Genomic DNA, 18,982 nt, shown 5'->3' with positions numbered 1-18,982 from the left:
CTCTCTCCTCAGCCCACATTATCGGAGAGGGGGCTACGTAAGCACACATTTTTCAGAGTTGCAAATAAGGCGGTCACATGGATAATACCCGTGTAGATCACATGATCAAGCTTGGTGCGCTCTCAAAGCGCCCCCTACTGCTCACCTGGAGACGATTACTTGTCCACATCACTGCGGGAGGCCTCGGCTGCGGCATGCGAAAGCGGGAACGCTTACCTGAGAAAGCTTCCTACGTAGCTATCGCTATAAAAGGATCGCGACGGTTAGCTTGGGACACGGTAAAGGGTGAATAGCAAAAGCATACGCCGAAGCACACGACGGGCAACTAGAAGACATGCAGGAATTCACAGTACTGGGAACACGAAAGGGAAAAAAGCCAAATCTCCCCCCCCAACCCCCATTTCGCGGGGCTAAAGGCAAAACACCGATAGATGTCCCTTGTCCTTACAGAGCCAACTTCGCGACTCACGTGCATAAAAGGTCCTGGTGGCCGCTGAGAATGTGCCATGTGTGCCTGGTGGGCACACATGGCTTATCCTCAGTGGATAGCGCTCTCATGAGAATGATCATGCACAATTCTGAATCGCCCAGATTGGCTCATTGGTCAGTGGTGGGGCCAAGATCTTACTTACGAAACACTGCGAAGACTACGAAAGACAATGCGACAATTGCTGGTGAACCGTCCTGAAACAGCCACCGAAGTAGAAGTGGCCGTATGCGGTTCTGAATTCATTGTCCAGGGTGAACAAAACCAATAGGCTAACGCAAGAGTTTTCTCTCAAGTTGTACGGCGACTACAACAGAGGCATCTATCGCTCTTAACAGCATTGCGTCACCTGCCGTTGTTACTCTCCGGATGAGATAATTGGCAGGTACCGACTACGGGGCATTGGCCAAGACACAGGCGGCAAGTGACAGGTGCGCAAAAGCGTTTTTCACGAAAGTACTCGCGCGAAGGTTTGCCGATTAAAATACGAAGAAATCGATTCCTGTGAGATGGGCAAGTCAGGACTCAGGATGAGGGCTTTATAGGCAGAGAATCGCAGCCTTGAATATAGATGAATTTTGTGCATGGGCAAAAGGAAGTAGGAATTCAGAATCGTTAGCGAGGATCGCCTCGCAATTTGAATCAGTTATTGTTGTCCTCTGTTGCGGGGGATTGGCCAGGGTAAACTTGTGCTAGGGTAATTGTAGTGTTTTGGGTAATTAGGCACAGATTAATTAAAGCGAAAATAAAATAAAAAACGGGCGACAAGGTTAGAGTAACGAATACATGAAAATTACTAAAAGATTGTTTAGGTTCGGAAATTTTGGGTACAATTAGCAAGGGGATCTGCCGGTAGTCTGTTGTTCGCACCACCGCATTTCTTTCCTCCTTCGTCTTCTTCTAGGTCGGGTCCAGCAGCGTGTATGCCGGACGCAAATGGGAAGGAAGTGCGCCGCATCGTCATCACCATCGTCGCCTCGTCCAGCGGACGGCCGTGATCGGGGGTCGGGTCGGAATGGCGGCGGGGGCGCCGCTGCGGCTGCTACTCGCCCTGGCGTCCATGGGCTGCGGCCTCGCCCAGCAGAGCCTGCAGGTGGGGGCGGCGGCCGACGACGGCGGCGGCGCTGATGGTGGGGGGACTGTACCGGCCGGACGACTACGGCGACGCCGCCGGCGGGCCGCCTGCGTTGGCCATGCGCGGCCGGCTCGCCAGGGAGGGTGCCCGCAGGGCGGCCCAGGTGGCGCAGTCTCGGTGCCGCGAAGAGGCCTACCTCGAGCTGCGCGCCATGTGCGAGCGCAACCTGGACGAGGTGATGCGCCTCTACACGAGGGTGAGCGCCACGAGTGAGGACGGGGGGACTGCTTGCCCTTGGTGGTCGCACGGAAGAAGCACGAGCTCTCAACTTCCCGCAGTCCGCAGGCAAACAAAGTAACGCCGGAAGTTCAGCACTCATGCTTCACACTTCCGCACGTCGTCCTGTTTTGTTTTTTGTGCTGCAGCCACAAAGATATGCCATATAAAGTGGCTACGCATCGAGGATGCGTCAGAATAGCCCGAAAAACAGAATGCCGGCGGTGTCGTCTTGTTGGATCGCTGTGGCCACGTGACTTAAAGAGCAACGGCAAGGAGCACGCGTGTAGTGTTACGATCGAGCTGTTCTGGTTTCCGTAGACCTTTTATTGTTTAGATTCATGTACAGTACCCCATTTTGTTTCATTCACCTACATTAAGTTTTAGTTTTAGTTTTTTTTGCCGAGTTTCCGTTGAATTTTTATTGGGTTTGACTCCACTTCCTTCTCAGTTAGAGCCGATGGTCTCATTATTTCACATTTTTCTCTTTACCAACTTTTTGTTCATCAAGTTTTAAATCTCTAAGCTCGGCGTACTGTGTTTGTTGGCGCTTTTTTTTTCACGCAGCTTTGGTCCTTTCAGCATCTGGGTTTTGCAGCCTTGGTAAATATTTTGCACTTACCTTTTATACACATTCTCGGTGATCGGTGGGGTTCTGTCTCTACACGTGGAATTGGTATGCAACGCGGCTTTATGTTGTTTGGCTTGTGCCGGTCTCTGCTCGCGTTGACGCCTTCCTAGGTGAACTTATCCTTTAATTTTTGTTTTTGTTCCGCCCCCTTTTGCCGTGCGCACAAACCTCTCTCCCTCCTCCCACCTATATATTTCGCTCCTTTCATTAAACTTGTCAGTCACCGACGTGTTATGTGTTTCCCAAATAGAATCGCAGCGTCTAGCCCGGAAAAATGCCGTTCCGCCTTTTGCCGTGTTCGTTGTCATTCGGCATGTGCTGGCAGCCATGCAAACTAGAGGTGTTTGTGCACATTTCCCGGGACTTGAATCGTTTGGCAATACGGGACAGCCAGGAAAAAAAAAAGGTTGTGCTGCTTCACAAGCGTCATTGATGGTTTCTATGCTGACCTGTCTGCGATAAAGGCGCCAGCGTATTAGTTCTGACGTAAGCATCCCATTTTTGGTTCGCCTTCGCAGTCGTATTTCATATATGAGCGAGTTACGCAGACATTTTAAAAGAAACAGGAAATGAGTACAGAAGCTCAGTATTATCCTGGGAAAGTCTATATAAGTGTAGTCTAAGATACAAGGCTCCAGAGTGGACAGGACGAACGAACACGGACAAGGCGGTTACTGCAACGCGGTAGTCTAGTGCAATCGCAGTCATGCGTGTATTTTGTTTGCTTGCTTTTTCCTTGCACCTTGCTATAAAAGGTGAGCTCGCGCAATAAACTACCGTTGCAGTAAGAGCCTTGTTGGTGTTCGTCTTTCGTTTGTCCTGTCTACTCTTGCGCTTTGTCTCTCCGAGTCATGCACCAACTCTTCCAACAGTCGATTCTTCCAAGTATAGATTTCAGTTGGCGATGTGTCCCTACACTACCCTAGGAACTTGAAAATAACAAAGCAGTGGAAATCACTGACGGGGCGAGAGCTGAAGCTGTGCCGCGGCAAAGCTGCGCTAAGCGATTTTCAGAGAGCATTATTAATGGCACGCTCGAGCTTGATCTCGTATGCCTCTTCTACGGCCTTCGTAGTACTGCCGACGAGTAAAACGAGCGTGTGCGCTGGTTGTGAATTGAAGTAAAGTTGCGGGAAAAAATACAGATTACAAAAGGAACTATATTTACCCATGGCGACTTTTACCTCTGTACCCTTCGCGCAATACTGGCGCGGTCGGTCGCTTCACCGGGCTGTTCACCGCGGGCCCAGGGCGAGCGGGGCCAGTCGTGCCAGCGGCTGCACCAGTACACGGCGTGCGTGGGCAAGGCGCTGAACAGGACCCGCTGCCACCGCGTGGCCGACCTGACGGTCCGCGAGCGCCAGAGGATGCGCGCGAACGTGAACGACTACAACTGGAGCTGCTCGACGAGCAGCCGCCAGGAGTACGCCGCCGGGGGCGCCGCGGGCCTCATGAGCGCCAGCTGCGACGGAAAGGCGCTCATCAACCACCACATGAAGTGCGGCTCCACCTTCCAGAACTTCGTCGGGTCCATCAACGTCTACAAGGAGCAGGTGCGCGCGGTCGGACACAGCGCCCGGCCAATGCTACACGACGGCGCAGCGCGCAGCAAATGCACAGGGGGTTTCAGGGAAGCCCGCCTTTAATTTTCAAAATATACGACTCTCGTGGTACGAAAACAAGTTCTGCGCCATAGTAATGCTAACTGTTTTCGAACCCCAAAAACGCTATCCAAAAAAATTAGTTTCGAGCGCCCCTGAAATCGACAGAAAACGAGGGCAGGCGCAACGTTAGTGGATCGAAAAACACGTCACGCAGCAAATGCGAGCAGATAGTTTTTCTAGCTGAGGCTCACATTAAAGGTAAACTACACATGAAATGCTCGGAACAGAACACAGGTGAGTGACAGAGGAGAAGCCCACTAAAGGTTATACTCTGGGGCGGGTGACATCAGGTGGCACAAGAAGGCATGGATGGCGGTGCAGAATTAGTCGTCTCATGGTTACATCATCCGTTTGCAGACGCCTCTCTCAAGCAACCACTCTCGCGACTGCAGCTGTCATCACGACACCATCTTGAGGTGCTGTGGTGTCCGTGCGACTCAGAAGCTTCTTGCAGAAAATAACTTACTACAACCTTTGAAAAGCGTTATGCGCTCCCTCAAAACACGTCACAGGCAAAGAGACGCGATCAATTCCCAGGACGACGCGGAGGTATTAACTGTTTTACTCTTGACAGGCGTGTTTTTTACGCGTTAGATGAGACGGCTATCATAGAAGACGCACGTGCATCTGCGGGTTCATTTGCTTGTGATGAAGGGGACTGGCCACCTGCGCAGAGAAGGCGGCGCTGACTTGAAGCTCACGCCAACACCGCCGTCACCTGCGCGACCCCGACGCAAGGTTTCGGCTGCCACTGCACGAGTGCTATTGTGCTGACGCAGTGCCGTAACGCGTTTTGCGTGCAGTGAGTCTCGGAGAAGCTCCGCGGCTGTTAACGCTGAGCCCTTCCGCACATGCTCGCACTGAGCAGTGCTGCACGGGACGTTCGCGGAAATAACGCATCGTGGCCGCACCACGGCCTTATTACGAGGGACAGATAGCCAGTTTACCTTTCCCACCGCAGAGCCAATGCGTTCTTGGCGTCCGTCGGGCAGCACTCGGAGGGATCTGCTTTGAAATTTAATGCACTGATGCCAACGAATTTCACTCAAAGCAGCTAAAATGCGAGCAATAACGCGAACCTACACAGCTTGGAACAGCGAACGTACTGCAATCCCAGGCCATTACGTAAGACTTATGGGAGTTGCAAAATTAAACGGCGGAAGATTTCAGTTCCTAATGGACAGAGCAAGTGTACGGGATTAACGACCCGTAGCGAGACGCAAGCTATACGGGGCGCCATATTCGAGGGCTCCGGATTAATTTCGACCACCTGCGGACCTTTAATGTGCACACGGGTGTTGTGTCATTTTGCCGCCATTGAAATGCGGCCACCGCGGTCGGGATTCTATCCCCCGACCTTGAGATCGGTAGCCCAACGCCATAGCCACTGAATGACCGCGGCGACTAGACAGAGAGAGAGTAGGTTGTGCTCCTTGCGAGCTCCTTTCTACTTTGCTTTTATTGGCAGTCAGCAATGAGGATGTCTGCGAAAAATGTAGCGCTCGAAACACAGGACGAAACGGAGAGGCCACCACTTGCGCTAGCTTTCGGCTGGTTTTCACCCAACGCACATGCAGGTTTCTGCACACTGCGAGAATCTTCCCTCAATCTTATCACGCAGCAAGCCACTGTTCGCGCCATCAAGAAACACCATCTCCTTCCTTGATAGCGATACTGAGGGAGTGCCCACGCAATCTTTTTTTTCCAGTTTTTTTACTAATCTAGCTTCCATGATCTCCCGTGTTGCTTTCGACTCCCGTATATGGCTTTGCATTCAATGTACATCGGACTGCATACACTTGGCGTGCAATCATGACTCTGTTCAGCAAAGTTTTCTTTACCATTTTATATATTTTGTTGTGTTCGCGTAGCCTTAATTTGGGCTGATTAACTAGATTAATAAAAAAAACTGGAAAATGATTAAAATGACTGCGCATGAGTGTGCGTGCGTGCGTATGTGTCTACGCGCGCGCGCGTGTGTGTGCTCAATACGTTTGCATGTCCCTTGTCAGGAAGACGGGTGGCAACCTTTGCATGTCGTTGTCCCAGGGTCCCATTTTTTATTGCCATAACATTTACGTTGTCGTCTAACAGAAAATTTCTGGCTTGTCTGCCCCGAACTTCCCTGATTGGTCGGGACAGAACCCATTACAACAAAAGGGAGGATTGTTGGGCCAGTTCGTTCATGATTCAAGACTGAAAACTGTGTGCTGTGTGTGCGTTGCTTCTACCTTGTCCCGTTTTTCGCGCCGTTTTCAGTCTTAAGAACCCATTACATTGTGACATCATCAAGAATTGTTCACCATGGGCGGTGGCAACCTGCCCACCTTGACAGGTTGCAGGTGAACCCCAGAATATTGAAGTTGGCCCAACCCCAAAATTCCATAAGACCCCCCCTCCCCCCCCCCCCCCCCCCCCAAAAAAAAAAATGGAACTAGGCCCACCCCAGGAAATGGATTAAAGTAGACTAGTAGGTGGAGTAAGGCGGATTACTTGGTCGGGTTAGTAAAATCTCATATGATAATCCAATGGTAGGTACCCGAACATTCTTGAAGGTGATGACTCATGCATATATATGAGGGTAATGGAACCAGTTTCAACCGGCGTCTTCTTAACAAGTTAGCCTAAAATCTCCCGTTCTGGAGAAAATCCTGGGTCGCCTTAGTCGGCGTTGTGAGCAGGAAGTGTCCGGGGGGAACCAAGATGGGCCAACTAGATCACGTCACCCTGTGGCATCACAACTTGCTCAACAGATTCTGAGCAAACTGAACACCGTGGATCCCACAAGCCTCAGCTGTGGCAGCACACGCCATCGCAGGGCAGTGCTGCGATTGCGTCTGGAGTGATATGAGGACTCTCAGGGGTCTACTACTGTAAAGTCGAGGATGACCAGTTCCTGATATATGCCATCAACGCTATGGCATCATACCTTAAACAAGAAACTCATCTGTCCCCTCCAATTTTTTTTGGCGGGAAAATTGCAAGAAACTTAGACTCGACTTGTAAACACCATAGCAGGAGACCTAAGTGCTATAGCATTTTCTCCTTTAATAATGTGGTTAATATGGCCGAGTTCTGTTTCGAATGAATGCCAAGCACAATCAACCGAACTCAACCGGCTGCCAGACATGACGTCGCGTGATTCAAAGGCACGCGCGGCGCAGGCAAAGGCTTGTCGCGCGGTTCGGGACTACAAGGACTGCGTCAAGCCCATCTTCCAGAACGAGGAGTGCCAGGGCAACCAGGAGCTGATGGACCGGCTGCTGCGATTCTCGCACACCGTGCTCAAGGAGTACAGCTCGGCCTGCAAGGAGCGACACACGGGCGACTACCAGGCACGGCCCCTCTCTCTCTCTCTCGCACCCTTTGCGAAACTCCTTGTGCAGACAAATGATCAGGCAGACATTCGTAAATGTTATTCCACAATAGATCACATTCACACTATCAATCCGGTGACAGAGAAATGCTAACAATATAACCAACCCCTATGTATAGCTTTTATTGGTTACGAGAAACCATTTGACTCAGTAGAAACCTCAGCAGTCATGCAGGAATTGAGGAATCAGGGCGTAGAAGAGCCTTATGTCAAAATACTCGAAGATTAAACTAGAACCTGCACAGGTACCATTGTCCTCCATAAAGATTGGAATAAAATTCCAATAACGAAGGGCGTCAGGCAAGAAGACACGATCTCGCCAATGCTATTCATCGCCTGTTTACAGGAGGTATTCCGAAGCCTGAATTGGGAGCAGTTATGGATAAGAGTTAATGAAGAATACCTAAATAATCTAGGATTCGCTGATGACAATACCTTGCTGAGTCACTCGGGAGGTGAACTGCAAACCATGATCAATAGTTAGAGAGGCAGAGCAGAACGGTGGGTCTAAAAATGAACGTGCAGAAAACCAAAGCAATGTTCAACAGTCCAGCAAGGGAACAGGAGTTCATAATTTGCAGTGAAGTGCTGGAACTGCTAAGGGTATACATCTACTTAGGGCAGGTGGTGACAGCTGATCCGGATCATGAAAGGAAATGACTAGAAGGATAAGAATGGGGTGGAGCGCTTATGGCAGGTTCTTTCAGGTCATGAATAGCAGGTTACCATTATCCCTCAAGAGAAAAGTATATAGCCGTTGTATTTTACCACTGCTCACCTGCGGGGCTGAAACATGGAGGCTAACGAAAAGGGTCCAGCTCAAGTTAAGGGAAACGCAGCGAGTTGTGAAAAGAAAAGCGATAGGTGTAACTTAAGAGACCGGAAGCGGGCAGAGTGGATGAGGGAACAAACGCAGGTTAATGACATCCAAGTCGAAATTAAGAGGAAGAAATGAGTTTGGGCAGGGCACGTAATGCGAAGGCAAGGTAACTGCTGGTTCTGAAGGGTAACGGAGTGAATTCCAAGAAAAGGCAAGCGTAACAAGGAGCGGCAGAAAGTTAGGTGGGTAGATGAGGTTAAGAAGTTTGCGGGCATAGGGTGGGCGCAGCTGTCAAGGGACAGGGTTAATTGGAGAGACATGTGAGATACCTTTGGCCTACATGGGCGTGTCAGGCTGATGATGATGCACTGACAGACTTCACGGTGCGAAGTCTGGAGCACTGCCTGGTGTAAGTCTTGAGGGTCACAGCCTGTTGCGTCGCTTGTGGCATTCAAATGAGGAGCTCAGGGCTGCTTATGATGTACAAAGACTTGCAGGACGCCATCGACTGCATGTTCGGACGTTAGAGGCGCCGAATACGTCTTCTGAAAACACTCCGAAAGCTCTCGCCTAGCATAGTGCCTTTCCAACCTTTCGACCTGAGAAATGGGGACAGTAAACGGAGGTAAGCGTCTCGCGGTGGCGGATGCGCTCTTAGAAAAAAGGTATCAGTACTTACTAACATTGGGGTAGTAACTAGCTGTCACTTATGTTACAACCCAGTTAGTAATTGCAGTTATTAACGGGAAGTTTAGTAACAGTCAGTAACAGGAAGGTTAGTAACAGTTACTAACCCAGTGAGCTAGTAACGGCTGCTACCCGCAGTTACTAGAGGGAAGGTTAGTAATGGCTGCTACCTAGTCACTAGCTGCAGTTACTAATGGGAAGCGTATATTACACTCTTAAGAAAAAGGTCGGGGAATTCACTAATTAACTACTGACCAGTACTACCTCAAGAAGCTAGTGAAGAGCACTAGAGTCGCAAACAAAAAGCTAGTAGTATTTACAAAGAAAAAATGGGTAGAAACTTTTCGTATATATTGCTAGGTTCTTCGCACGGTGTGCTGGCGTGGCTTGTTAATTTGTGCACACTGTAAAAATAAAGCTTCGTGGTCAATTTGACTATTTCCCGAAACGAGTCAGAGCTATCAGAGCGTGCTGGCCGGAAATCACACGATTAGGTGTAGGCTTATTGAGCATTACATGTAGAAATTATGCGAGGCGATGGCATCAAACAACCTTGTCGAGCACACACAAAGGTCCAGAATGCAAGAAAAGCACAAACCATAAAGGGTCATACACGCGTCACACGGGCACTGCGCATGCAGAGGTAAATCTTTCTCAGTCTTGAGGGAGCATGAGCGAAGGCCATATTTGTCGGCGCCTGCCACGAGCGGAAGCCCTAGCCCGACATTATGACAACAGAATAGGTGTATACTACGTGAACACCTCCGCCCTCACCACCGGGGATGGTACACTGTCGCCGTAGTTCACAACAGACACACAGTTAAAGGCCTCACCTTCAGAGCCCGCCGTGCAACAAAAGCAGAAGTCGCGATTGCTGTCGCGGCCTCACATTCCGATTCAAAATACATACTCACCGACTGGCGAGGGGTCTGTCGGAACGTCGAACAAGGCTGCACTCCCTTCCTAGCCAATATAATCTACCGATATTGCATACGGGATACGGACCCCGTACACCGTTATTTCATATGGGCTCATCAGGGGTTGGCAGGAAACGAGGCAGCAGACGCAGCCACCCGCGCGCTCTCCCACCGGGCTGTTTTCTCCGCCCCACCCGATCTGGAACCCCATATTAATCCGGTCTATACCTCCAAAGATACTGCAACATACAGTCCATGTAACGTCCTCAAGAATGTGGATGTGCGGTTCCTCCTCCGCCTTATCACCAATGCATTGCTGTGCCCAGCAGCCCTAAAACATTGTGACCCCAGCTTTAGCGGCAGCTGCCCGCACTGTAGAGCGGTGTCTTCGGGCACTTATCACAGGTTGTGTGCCTGCGCCTCTAACCCGGCTATTCCCCCATCCCCAACCCAACCCTTGAGGACTGGGAGGTGACCTTGCTCGGCTGCCACGAATTGCAGGCCCAACAAGCCTTAGTCGGGCACGCCCGTCCGGCGGCCACCGCCACTTTGGGACCTCCACCAAGTGTTCTTAAGGACCGGTCCCTTATGGCCGATTCACATGACGGTCCGTTCGCCCGCGGCCCGCGCATCACGTGTTCATGCGCCACTAAAAACTGGCCTGCAATCCGATGACGTCAAGCGGATGCGACGGACCAAAAGAGCAGACGATGCGCTGGGTGTACCACTGTTGCCAGATTATTTTAAAGCGTTTGACAATGCTGGCCAAACTGGTTTTTTCTCCCGACCCATGACTGTGATCGAATGGTTCAGGTGCGGCCCATTGTCCAATTCGTCAATGGCCTGGGTCGTCTTGCTAGCCGAGTCGATCGCTTCGTCATGGTAGCGAATGCAGTGCAGCTTGTCAAAACAGCGCGCCAGTTCAACGCCACTCAGCGAAATGCGGCAGCCGAAATAATGGCAAGAGCAGTGGTTGCCAGAGCTAGCACGCGCGTCTTCGCGGGCCGCCGCTAATTCCCGCGATGGGAGAGGCACTTGAACTTCCTTGGTTGTCCAGTCCCCTGGCCGACAGCACGCCTCTCGATTTGGTGACGCACGAACACGTGATGCGCGGACCGCGGGCGAACGGACCGTCGTGAGAATCGGCCATTACGGGCTGATCCAAGCATACTTCCCGGGCCAGTGCAGTTTCGCCTGCTAGGCTTTGTTCCGGTGCAACGCCAGCGGTGGGGATGGGTTGGCCGGGCCCGTCCTCTGGGGATGCAAAACCCCATGGGAGTGGCAGCGACTCCCAAGCGACTGTGAGGGCCAGTCGCGCTCGTGCGGTCCGATGCCTGAGCGGAGGCAGGCCTGGAGACACACGAAGGCTGACCCACGAAATCCGGCACAGAAGGCATGTACAAAGTTTAAAGGTTTTTAAATACATGCTACTTCCCTCCGCACGCGGGGGTGTGCACGTCTGGCGACCAACGCGCCGGTTTCTCGTTACGGAGAAACCAGGTCCGCGCGGTGTCCCCGATGTCCCCGGGGAGGCAGCCTCACGGCCGACCGCGGCGCCATTGGGGTCATTGCGGGACACCGAGGTAGGCGGGCGTAGTACGACCAGTGCGAAAACCGTCGATGTTGTGGAGTACCGGCGGAGTAGGCCCCGGTCATCTCACCCTATGGCACGTTCTTCGTTTGTGGCCCAGTCAGCCCAGCCTTGAACACTCCCTCCTCAGTAGGAGCGGAGCAAGCTAGGGGAGAAAATAAGTGCATGGTTGGTTGGTTGAAAGCACAGGGGGATCCCCCCGGAGGTGTTAGGTCATGGCGCCGAGGGCCAGAGGGCCGACAGGCTGACGATCTAAGCCTCTATTGGCCGGGTCCACGGAGCAAGACTATATAGGTGGTGAAACTCCCGTCAGCGCGAGAGAGCGCAGGCGACCAGATAAAGTCACAATTGTATGCGCCGACGGGGCCACATGCAGTGGCGGCACCATGCGGCGCCTTGTAGAAGCCACAGCGAAAAAAAAAATGCAGCTCTTGGGCAGGCGGCTCCGGCGTGCTCTCCGGCAGCGCCCGCTCAAAGTAGACGACAAGCAGACGACGCGGGTGTTTGCTTCAGCGGGCACGCCGGGAAGTTGTATTTCTGCGCCCTTAAGTCAAACAGCAACAGTTCTTGTCGGTGTCTGTTCGAGGGCAGTAATACTAACAGCCCTGCTACGCGCAGTGCGGCCTCCTTCGGAATTTTCTAGACTAAGATGGGATGCAGGTGTTCGAAATTGCAAAAGCGGTTACAAGTGTTGCAGGGAGAAGGTGAGCAAAGTGAGAAGTTGTAGCCGCTTGTTGCCTTCTCGGCTGACTTGTAGTCATAAACGCTGCGCCGTACGACGCCCGCGTTCTCCTCCAGCACATGAAACTCAGCGTGGTCACATGCTCGACGAACGTGAAGGCATGTTTGCCTTCGACGAATGCCAGCAGCGCTTATACCCATCCAATCAAAGTCATCGCGCGGGTGTCAAAGAATAGCCCTGCGTACAACCAGAAAGTACAGATCATCTTATAGCGGTCATGGAAAAGAACGCGTTTTATTTTTTTACTGTGCTCAAATGATTGAAGCGCAGCACCAGTTGCTCTTCCGGCTACCAGCGGTAAAGAAGCGCGCGAGAGTGCCATCAATAGGAGTCAGGCGCGCGCGGCCGAACGGGAGCAACAAGCTCGACCGGTTGCCTTGGCAACCGAAACAGCAGTAGTTTCTTTCCAGGCCGCCAGGCGCCGCCAGCATGATAGTGGCGCCGCGGGCTTGTTACCTTTTCTGGTCGCCGCAGACAGCGGAGTTTCCACTACTAAATAGTCTTTCTCCGTGGCCGGATCACAACACACATACTTCCGGTGTCTGAAAAACCGCGAAAAGCACTCGACGGTTAGAAGCTGGCAGGTCGGAAACAAACCCTGAAAGTTGTGGAGGGGCCCGAAATAGCCGACCCCGGGTTAGGTTCTCTGTTTCCCGGAGCCCGTTGCGTTTGGTGGGCGGTCGTGCATACCTTGAGCGGAGCCGCACCATTGGGCAATCTTGACGACCCCCTCCCCCCCCCTCCCCCCCCCCCCCCCCCGTCCTGGCCAGGCAGTCCAGCAATGGAGTCGAGACATTCGAAGTATCAGAGCAAAAACTAGCTGTCCCTATTCCCATCCCCACGCCCATAACCCTTTTCCCGACATCCATATAACCTATCCATTTCACCCGTCTCCGCTACGTCCCAAGGGAGATCAGCGGAGTCTCCCCGGGCCCGCTCCCACGGCTGTGAGTCGCTATGTAGCTTCCCCTCACCTTCATTTTTTTCCATTTTCCCCACCTACGGGTGGTAAAATTATACCACTGCCCTCGGACCTTTTCGTTTATCTTCAAATTAGATTAAGCCTGTTGTACGTCAGTGGTGCAGGCATGGGCTTATTATTTTTCAATCTTTTTAGCTTGCCCCAGCCTAATATATGTCCCTTGTATAGCCAATAAATCTTTTCACCACAACCACCAGTCATATATGCTCCGTAAACCTGACTCTCAGTTGCTAGCTAGTGGCTCCTACTCGTTGAGCCAAGATACCAGCAATTCGAATTATCACTTATAGTCACTACTCTGTTAATGGCCCTCGTCTGCTCCTATCATACAATATTTTATCGGTGCCCAAAATAATCGACTACAAATTATGTACCCTTATGTACAAATCTGTTCTACTTCTTTTTCATCTACTTCCTTTTTCGTTAACTAGCAGTGACCAATATCCGCGTCGCAACGACACGCGTTTTGCTAATCACAGTAACTTTTTACTCCCTAAACCGAACACTAATTACGGAAAGCAAACAGTTCGTTTCTCTGCCACCACATTATGGAACTCGTTACCAGTTAGCATTAAGCAATCATCAAATATCTGTGCCTTAAAATCCGCTCTTCGTCAGTTTCTACAATCTCCCTAGTAGTATTTTACATGGTAAATGGTACTAGTTCTGTCATTTATATCATTCTATGATTTGTGTTTTGTATTGGTCTGTAAGCTATTAGGTGTGTAATCATTTTTCATTCAAATAGGGTATGCATTATCTCTCGTATTTCACTCACTACTCTTTAATGATGCCAACAACTTTTTTTTTTTGCATTTGCTGTCTGTAATTCTTTTTTACAATTGTTCTTACAGGAGGTCCCGTCCACAGTCTCTGACCTTGGGGCCTCCTTCTGCGTTCCAGTGTTTATCTAATCTTTTACCATAAACATGCAATAAACGAACCTTGAACCTTGAATTAATAAATTGAGATTGTAGAAACATGTTAGTCTACGTAACCGCACTTACCTGCAGAAATGTTTAATTACAAAACAAATTTATTCACACTGTCAGTTACATTAGTTGACTTTATTTTATGGTTAAAGGAACGTTTACTGACAATTTACTAACAAGCAACCATAGTTAGTAAAAATGTAGCAAGGGCTACTTTTACTAACTATACCTTGAATAGGGTAGTAAATAGCTTGTAATAAAGTAGTAAAATAAATTCAGACTTAGAAACTGCTGCACTTATACGTTTTTACTACATTTATGCTATCTTTTTTTAAGAGTGTGGGGCTGACTCAGCACCGGCAGCGATGGACGCACTGCACTGGGCGCGCCCGTGTGTTCCTCAGCTCGGTTTCATTGTCCCGGGGGGCAAAGCTCAGACATTCGGTCATCGCTGACACCAAGTTGTTAAAGGCATCACATCGCAAATGTCAGCGCACCACTCAGCGAACGTTGCTGCGCCTTTTGTTTACGCCGACAGCTCTACACAGAGCATGCTAATAACCTATTCGCGACGTGACCCCAATCTTAACTCGATAGCTGCGGTTCAGCAATTACATTGCGGTTTAATCAATCAATAAATAAATAAATCAATCAATCAATCAATCAGCAAATAATTAAATCAATAACAGGAAGAAGTAGCCGAACTCGATTTTTGTGAAAAAATGAATACCCAACGAAGGTATACGCAAACCCCTGCGAGGCAGTCCGTTTCACGGCGTGTTCGTTCGCACTTTCGTTTGCTGGAATCGCGTCCGGTGCCTTTCGGTATCGACACAGGATATACAGTTAAAACCGGATCTGAGGAAAGCCGGTTCTACGAAGTTCCCGATCTAACGAGAAAATTTTGATTCCCTGGCAAGTACCCATATGTTCCAATATTCTCATCAACCCGAAATAACAAAGCAATATTGACCACCAAACTCGATCTCGCGAGGTTTCTTTCTAGAAGAAAAGAGTAAACGAGCAAAGAAAGAATGATCTGACATTTTACTCATGTACGTGTCCCGCAGCTTGTTGCTAGCGTGCCAGCAGTAACGCCTACGCACCCTAGTCCCGGCCCTAGTTTTGATTTGAAGGAACCGCACGCTGCGCCGCTGCATGGAACAACGGACTCGGCGCTTCCCACCTTGTCTCTTCGAATCCGTTATACCAGGTGGCGCTTTCACGCACAAGCGGACAGACGATAGGGGCCGCCTTCGCGGACTTTTCATGTGCTCACCCTTGGGTTAGCGGCAAATGTGATGCAGCGGTAGCTTTGGGTGCCGCTACGTTACGATTTTAGGTTTAGAAGGGCAGAGAAATTCCTCTCTCGATTTTACGAAGTTCCCGATTTAACGAAATTATCCGCGGCTGCTCTTCACTTCGTTAAACTGAGTTTCAACTTCCGCGGAATTCAGCTTTACAAAGACAAGAAAATGCTTTAGCCTTGCGTTGATGGACCAATCAAGAATAGTCGAGAAAAGGATGGAGTGCGCAGCAACCGTGGCCTACTGACGCAACAGGACGCCGGGCAAAAGGCCACTACGACCGGAAGCAGAGCGAAACCCTCAAACCGTACACTGGACATAGGCTTGAGGAAGAGAATAGCGACACACAGTGCGCGCCAAGGGAAAGAAATTGGCATAGTTCAGAGCACCGGAGGCTCGACGTTGTTCCAGTGACCTTAGGGCCATTTTGAAACAGCGCAACAAAGACGGGACGTGGAAACTGAGGTGTAAAGACAAACAAGCGCTGACTAACAACTGGGTTTATTGAAAAAAACACGCAAAATATATACAGAGTTAGGAAAGACTAATCGCCACCATAGTCAACTCATGCCACATGTGACGCCAGATATCCAATCTCCCCTTCGGAAAGGGCGACCGATGGGCAACTAATGCACGTTGCGCCTTTCTCACGTATAAGAAAAGCTTCAAAAACTTCTCGCGTCATCTTATCACAATGGCGAAACACGATATTAGTGTTCTTATAGTCGGGGGTACATTTGCATTTCTTGCAACGGAATGCACCTTTAGTGAGAGGGTCTCCTTCTGTTTTTCTTTTTTCGTACTCTTTTTCGTGTTTACATTTGCACCTTCTGCAGTGGACCGCCACGTGTGACAGGGGGTCTTTTTTTCTGGTGTTCTCATGTTCCATGAGTCGCTTGTTTATGCATCTTCCTGTTTGGCCAATATATGTGGCGCCACACGAGAAGGGAATTTGGTACACTACCCCTACCTCGCAAGGTACATAAGGGGAAACATGGCGCACCTGACAAGCCATTTTGTTTCCCTCCTGCCTCTGCCTTACCTGTCTACACATTCTGCCTAATTTCTTCGGGGCAGAAAATACGACGTCAACGCCATATCTGCCTGCCACTTTTTTGAGCCCATGGGACATGCTGTGCGCATATGGAACCACTGCCGGCCTTTTATTTTTATTTTCATTTCTTGCACTCGGCCGAGCCCCATACTTCACGTGCCTAAGCAATTTTTCCGCTGCCCTGGAAATGAGGTGAGCCGGATAGCCATTCGCGCATAATCTGTTTGATTGGGCTGCAATGCTCTCCCCAATCATTTCATGGCAGGACTTCTTGAGTGACGATTGGAGGCACGACAAGATAATGCCTTGTTTTATAAGCTTGGAATGACCTGACCTGAAGTTTAACAAGGGCTTAGCCGATCTTGGCCGATAACACCAGCACACGTGCTTGTCTCGGGAAAACAAAACTAAATCTAGAAACTGCAGTTCCTTGTTCGTGGGTACCTCTGTTGTAAACTTTAGCCCACGCCCGTACTCATTAAACACCTTAAGAACATCGACTAACATTCTAGGCAGGCTGTCTGGCGGGGTAAACACCAAATAGTCGTCGACATAACGAAAAATACGCACCCCTAACTCCTTCGAAGCTTGCTCAATCGCCCTGTCCACAAAACTCAAACACGAAAAAGAGTACGAAAAAAGAAAAACAGAAGGAGACCCTCTCACTAAAGGTGCATTCCGTTGCAAGAAATGCAAATGTACCCCCGACTATAAGAACACTAATATCGTGTTTCGCCATTGTGATAAGATGACGCGAGAAGTTTTTGAAGCTTTTCTTATACGTGAGAAAGGCGCAACGTGCATTAGTTGCCCATTGGTCGCCCTTTCCGAAGGGGAGATTGGATATCTGGCGTCACATGTGGCATGAGTTGACTATGGTGGCGATTAGTCTTTCCTAACTCTGTATATATTTTGCGTGTTTTTTTCAATAAACCCAGTTGTTAGTCAGCGCTTGTTTGTCTTTACACCTCAGTTTCCACGTCCCGTCTTTGTTGCGCTGTTTCAAAATGGATACGTACCAACTTGCCCAAATTTCTGCTTTACTCGACCTTAGGGCCGCCATGCCTGAAGACACCGCAGCGTTTGTGGCGTCCGTTCATTGCAGTTTCAAAGAATAAGCGATTGATAACTACCGATGGAATCCGCTGAACGCTTTCGTGCGTCCCCTCAGGACGCTCCTGGCGGTGGACGCGGCGGCTACGACGACGAAGAGGAAGGCGGCGTGGGCAGTGGCTTCTGCCGCTTCGAGCAGCTGCGCCAGAAGACGATGCAGTGCCAGCGCGAGGGCTACAGCATCATACGCACCCGGGACGCCCACGCAAAGGCGGACATCTGCGAGGAGCTCAAGGTGAATGCGTTCGTCGGTGGCTGAGGGGCAAACACGCATCCGTCTAGCAATGCCCACGGTGCAGTCTTAGCTAGCGGCAGCCAAGAAATGCTCTAACACTGCCCCCAACGCCACCCACTGCGCAGCATATGCCCCGAGTTTGGATTCACTCCCGTGTACCCCTTACCCTGCAGGTGTTCAAAGACTGCGCCGTGGCCGCACTCAAGGCCACCCACTGCAGCAAGGAGAAGGGCGCCCGCCAGTACGTGGTGGGCGCCGTGCGCGAGTCCTTCGCGCGCTTCGGCATCGAGTGCACAGGCCTCTGGAACGGCGCCCCCGGGCCGGGACCCGCCGCGAAGAGCCTGATCGCCCTGGCGCTCTCCGCGCTTCTGCTGGGCATGGCGCCGCCATGGATTCCGCCGGCGCTCCACTGAAATTACAGAATTTGTGTCCACACGCAGCACGCCTCCTCTGTGTATGGCTCGCGCAGTGAGTTCGATCTAGGGTCATTGTGCGCAGTCTTTAATGTCTTGATTTCAATCCTGCACTTTTGAAACGAAAGTTTCACTACGCTCTTCGCGTGTCGCTAAATTTGACCTTCACATAGCCAGAGATCATGTTCTCGCGGGGTGAGGTGTCCACCGAGATGTCGAGATCTGAGAGCTACTGAGCCCTTTCCTTTCCTTGAAGACATCTCCTTTCCTCAAAACACATGCTTTCGCATTCCTCCACGTAAGCAGACTGGGCTCTGAAACACCTTCTGATTCGAACCCGACCGCGGCGGCTGCGTTTTTATGGAGGAAAAACGCTAAGGCGCCCGTGTGCTGTGTGATGTCAGTGCACGTTAAAGATCCCCAGGCGGTCGAAATTATTCCGGAGCCCTCCACTACGGCACCTCTCTCTTCCTTTCCTCTTTCACTCCCTCTTTACCCTTCCCTTACGGCGCGGTTCAGGTGTCCAACGATATATGAGACAGATACTGCGCCATTTCCTTTCCCTCCAAAGGCAATTATTATTATTATTATTAACACCTTCTGAGGAAAGCACATCAACCCGCTAAATCACTGCACTGTGGTGTCATGAAAACCTCAGCCAAATATTACACTTTTGCACG

The 18,982-nt window shown here is 50.6% G+C and overlaps 2 protein-coding genes across 4 annotated transcripts in view; one reads left to right on the top strand and one right to left on the bottom strand.

The window, feature by feature from the left end:
- The window catches only part of LOC144111136 (putative peptidoglycan muropeptide transporter SLC46), a 94,465-nt gene that overhangs the window by 38,399 nt on the left and 37,084 nt on the right, over window positions 1–18,982 (bottom strand). The window lies entirely within an intron of this gene.
- Window positions 1,377–18,347, top strand: LOC144109391 (uncharacterized). Its single transcript, XM_077642174.1, has 5 exons — window positions 1,377–1,818; window positions 3,720–4,022; window positions 7,298–7,468; window positions 17,713–17,889; window positions 18,063–18,347. The coding sequence occupies exons 1-5, from the start codon at window positions 1,615–1,617 to the stop codon at window positions 18,300–18,302; spliced, it is 1,095 nt and encodes a 364-aa protein (XP_077498300.1). The 5' UTR covers window positions 1,377–1,614; the 3' UTR covers window positions 18,303–18,347.

The sequence above is a fragment of the Amblyomma americanum genome, chromosome 11 (genome assembly GCF_052857255.1).
Source record: "Amblyomma americanum isolate KBUSLIRL-KWMA chromosome 11, ASM5285725v1, whole genome shotgun sequence".
Classification (NCBI taxonomy): Eukaryota; Metazoa; Arthropoda; class Arachnida; order Ixodida; family Ixodidae; genus Amblyomma; species Amblyomma americanum.
The sequence above is the reverse complement of the archived record's forward strand: the minus strand, read 5'-3'. Positions and strand labels throughout refer to the sequence as shown.

Excerpts from the sequence above, each read along its gene's own strand:
- LOC144109391 (XM_077642174.1), top strand. The coding sequence starts at position 1,615 with ATGGTGGGGGGACTGTACCGGCCGGACGACTACGGCGACGCCGCCGGC. Across the intron at positions 4,023-7,297 it reads TCAACGTCTACAAGGAGCAG|GCAAAGGCTTGTCGCGCGGT; the intron begins GTGCGCGCGGTC and ends CGCGCGGCGCAG. Across the intron at positions 17,890-18,062 it reads ACATCTGCGAGGAGCTCAAG|GTGTTCAAAGACTGCGCCGT; the intron begins GTGAATGCGTTC and ends CTTACCCTGCAG.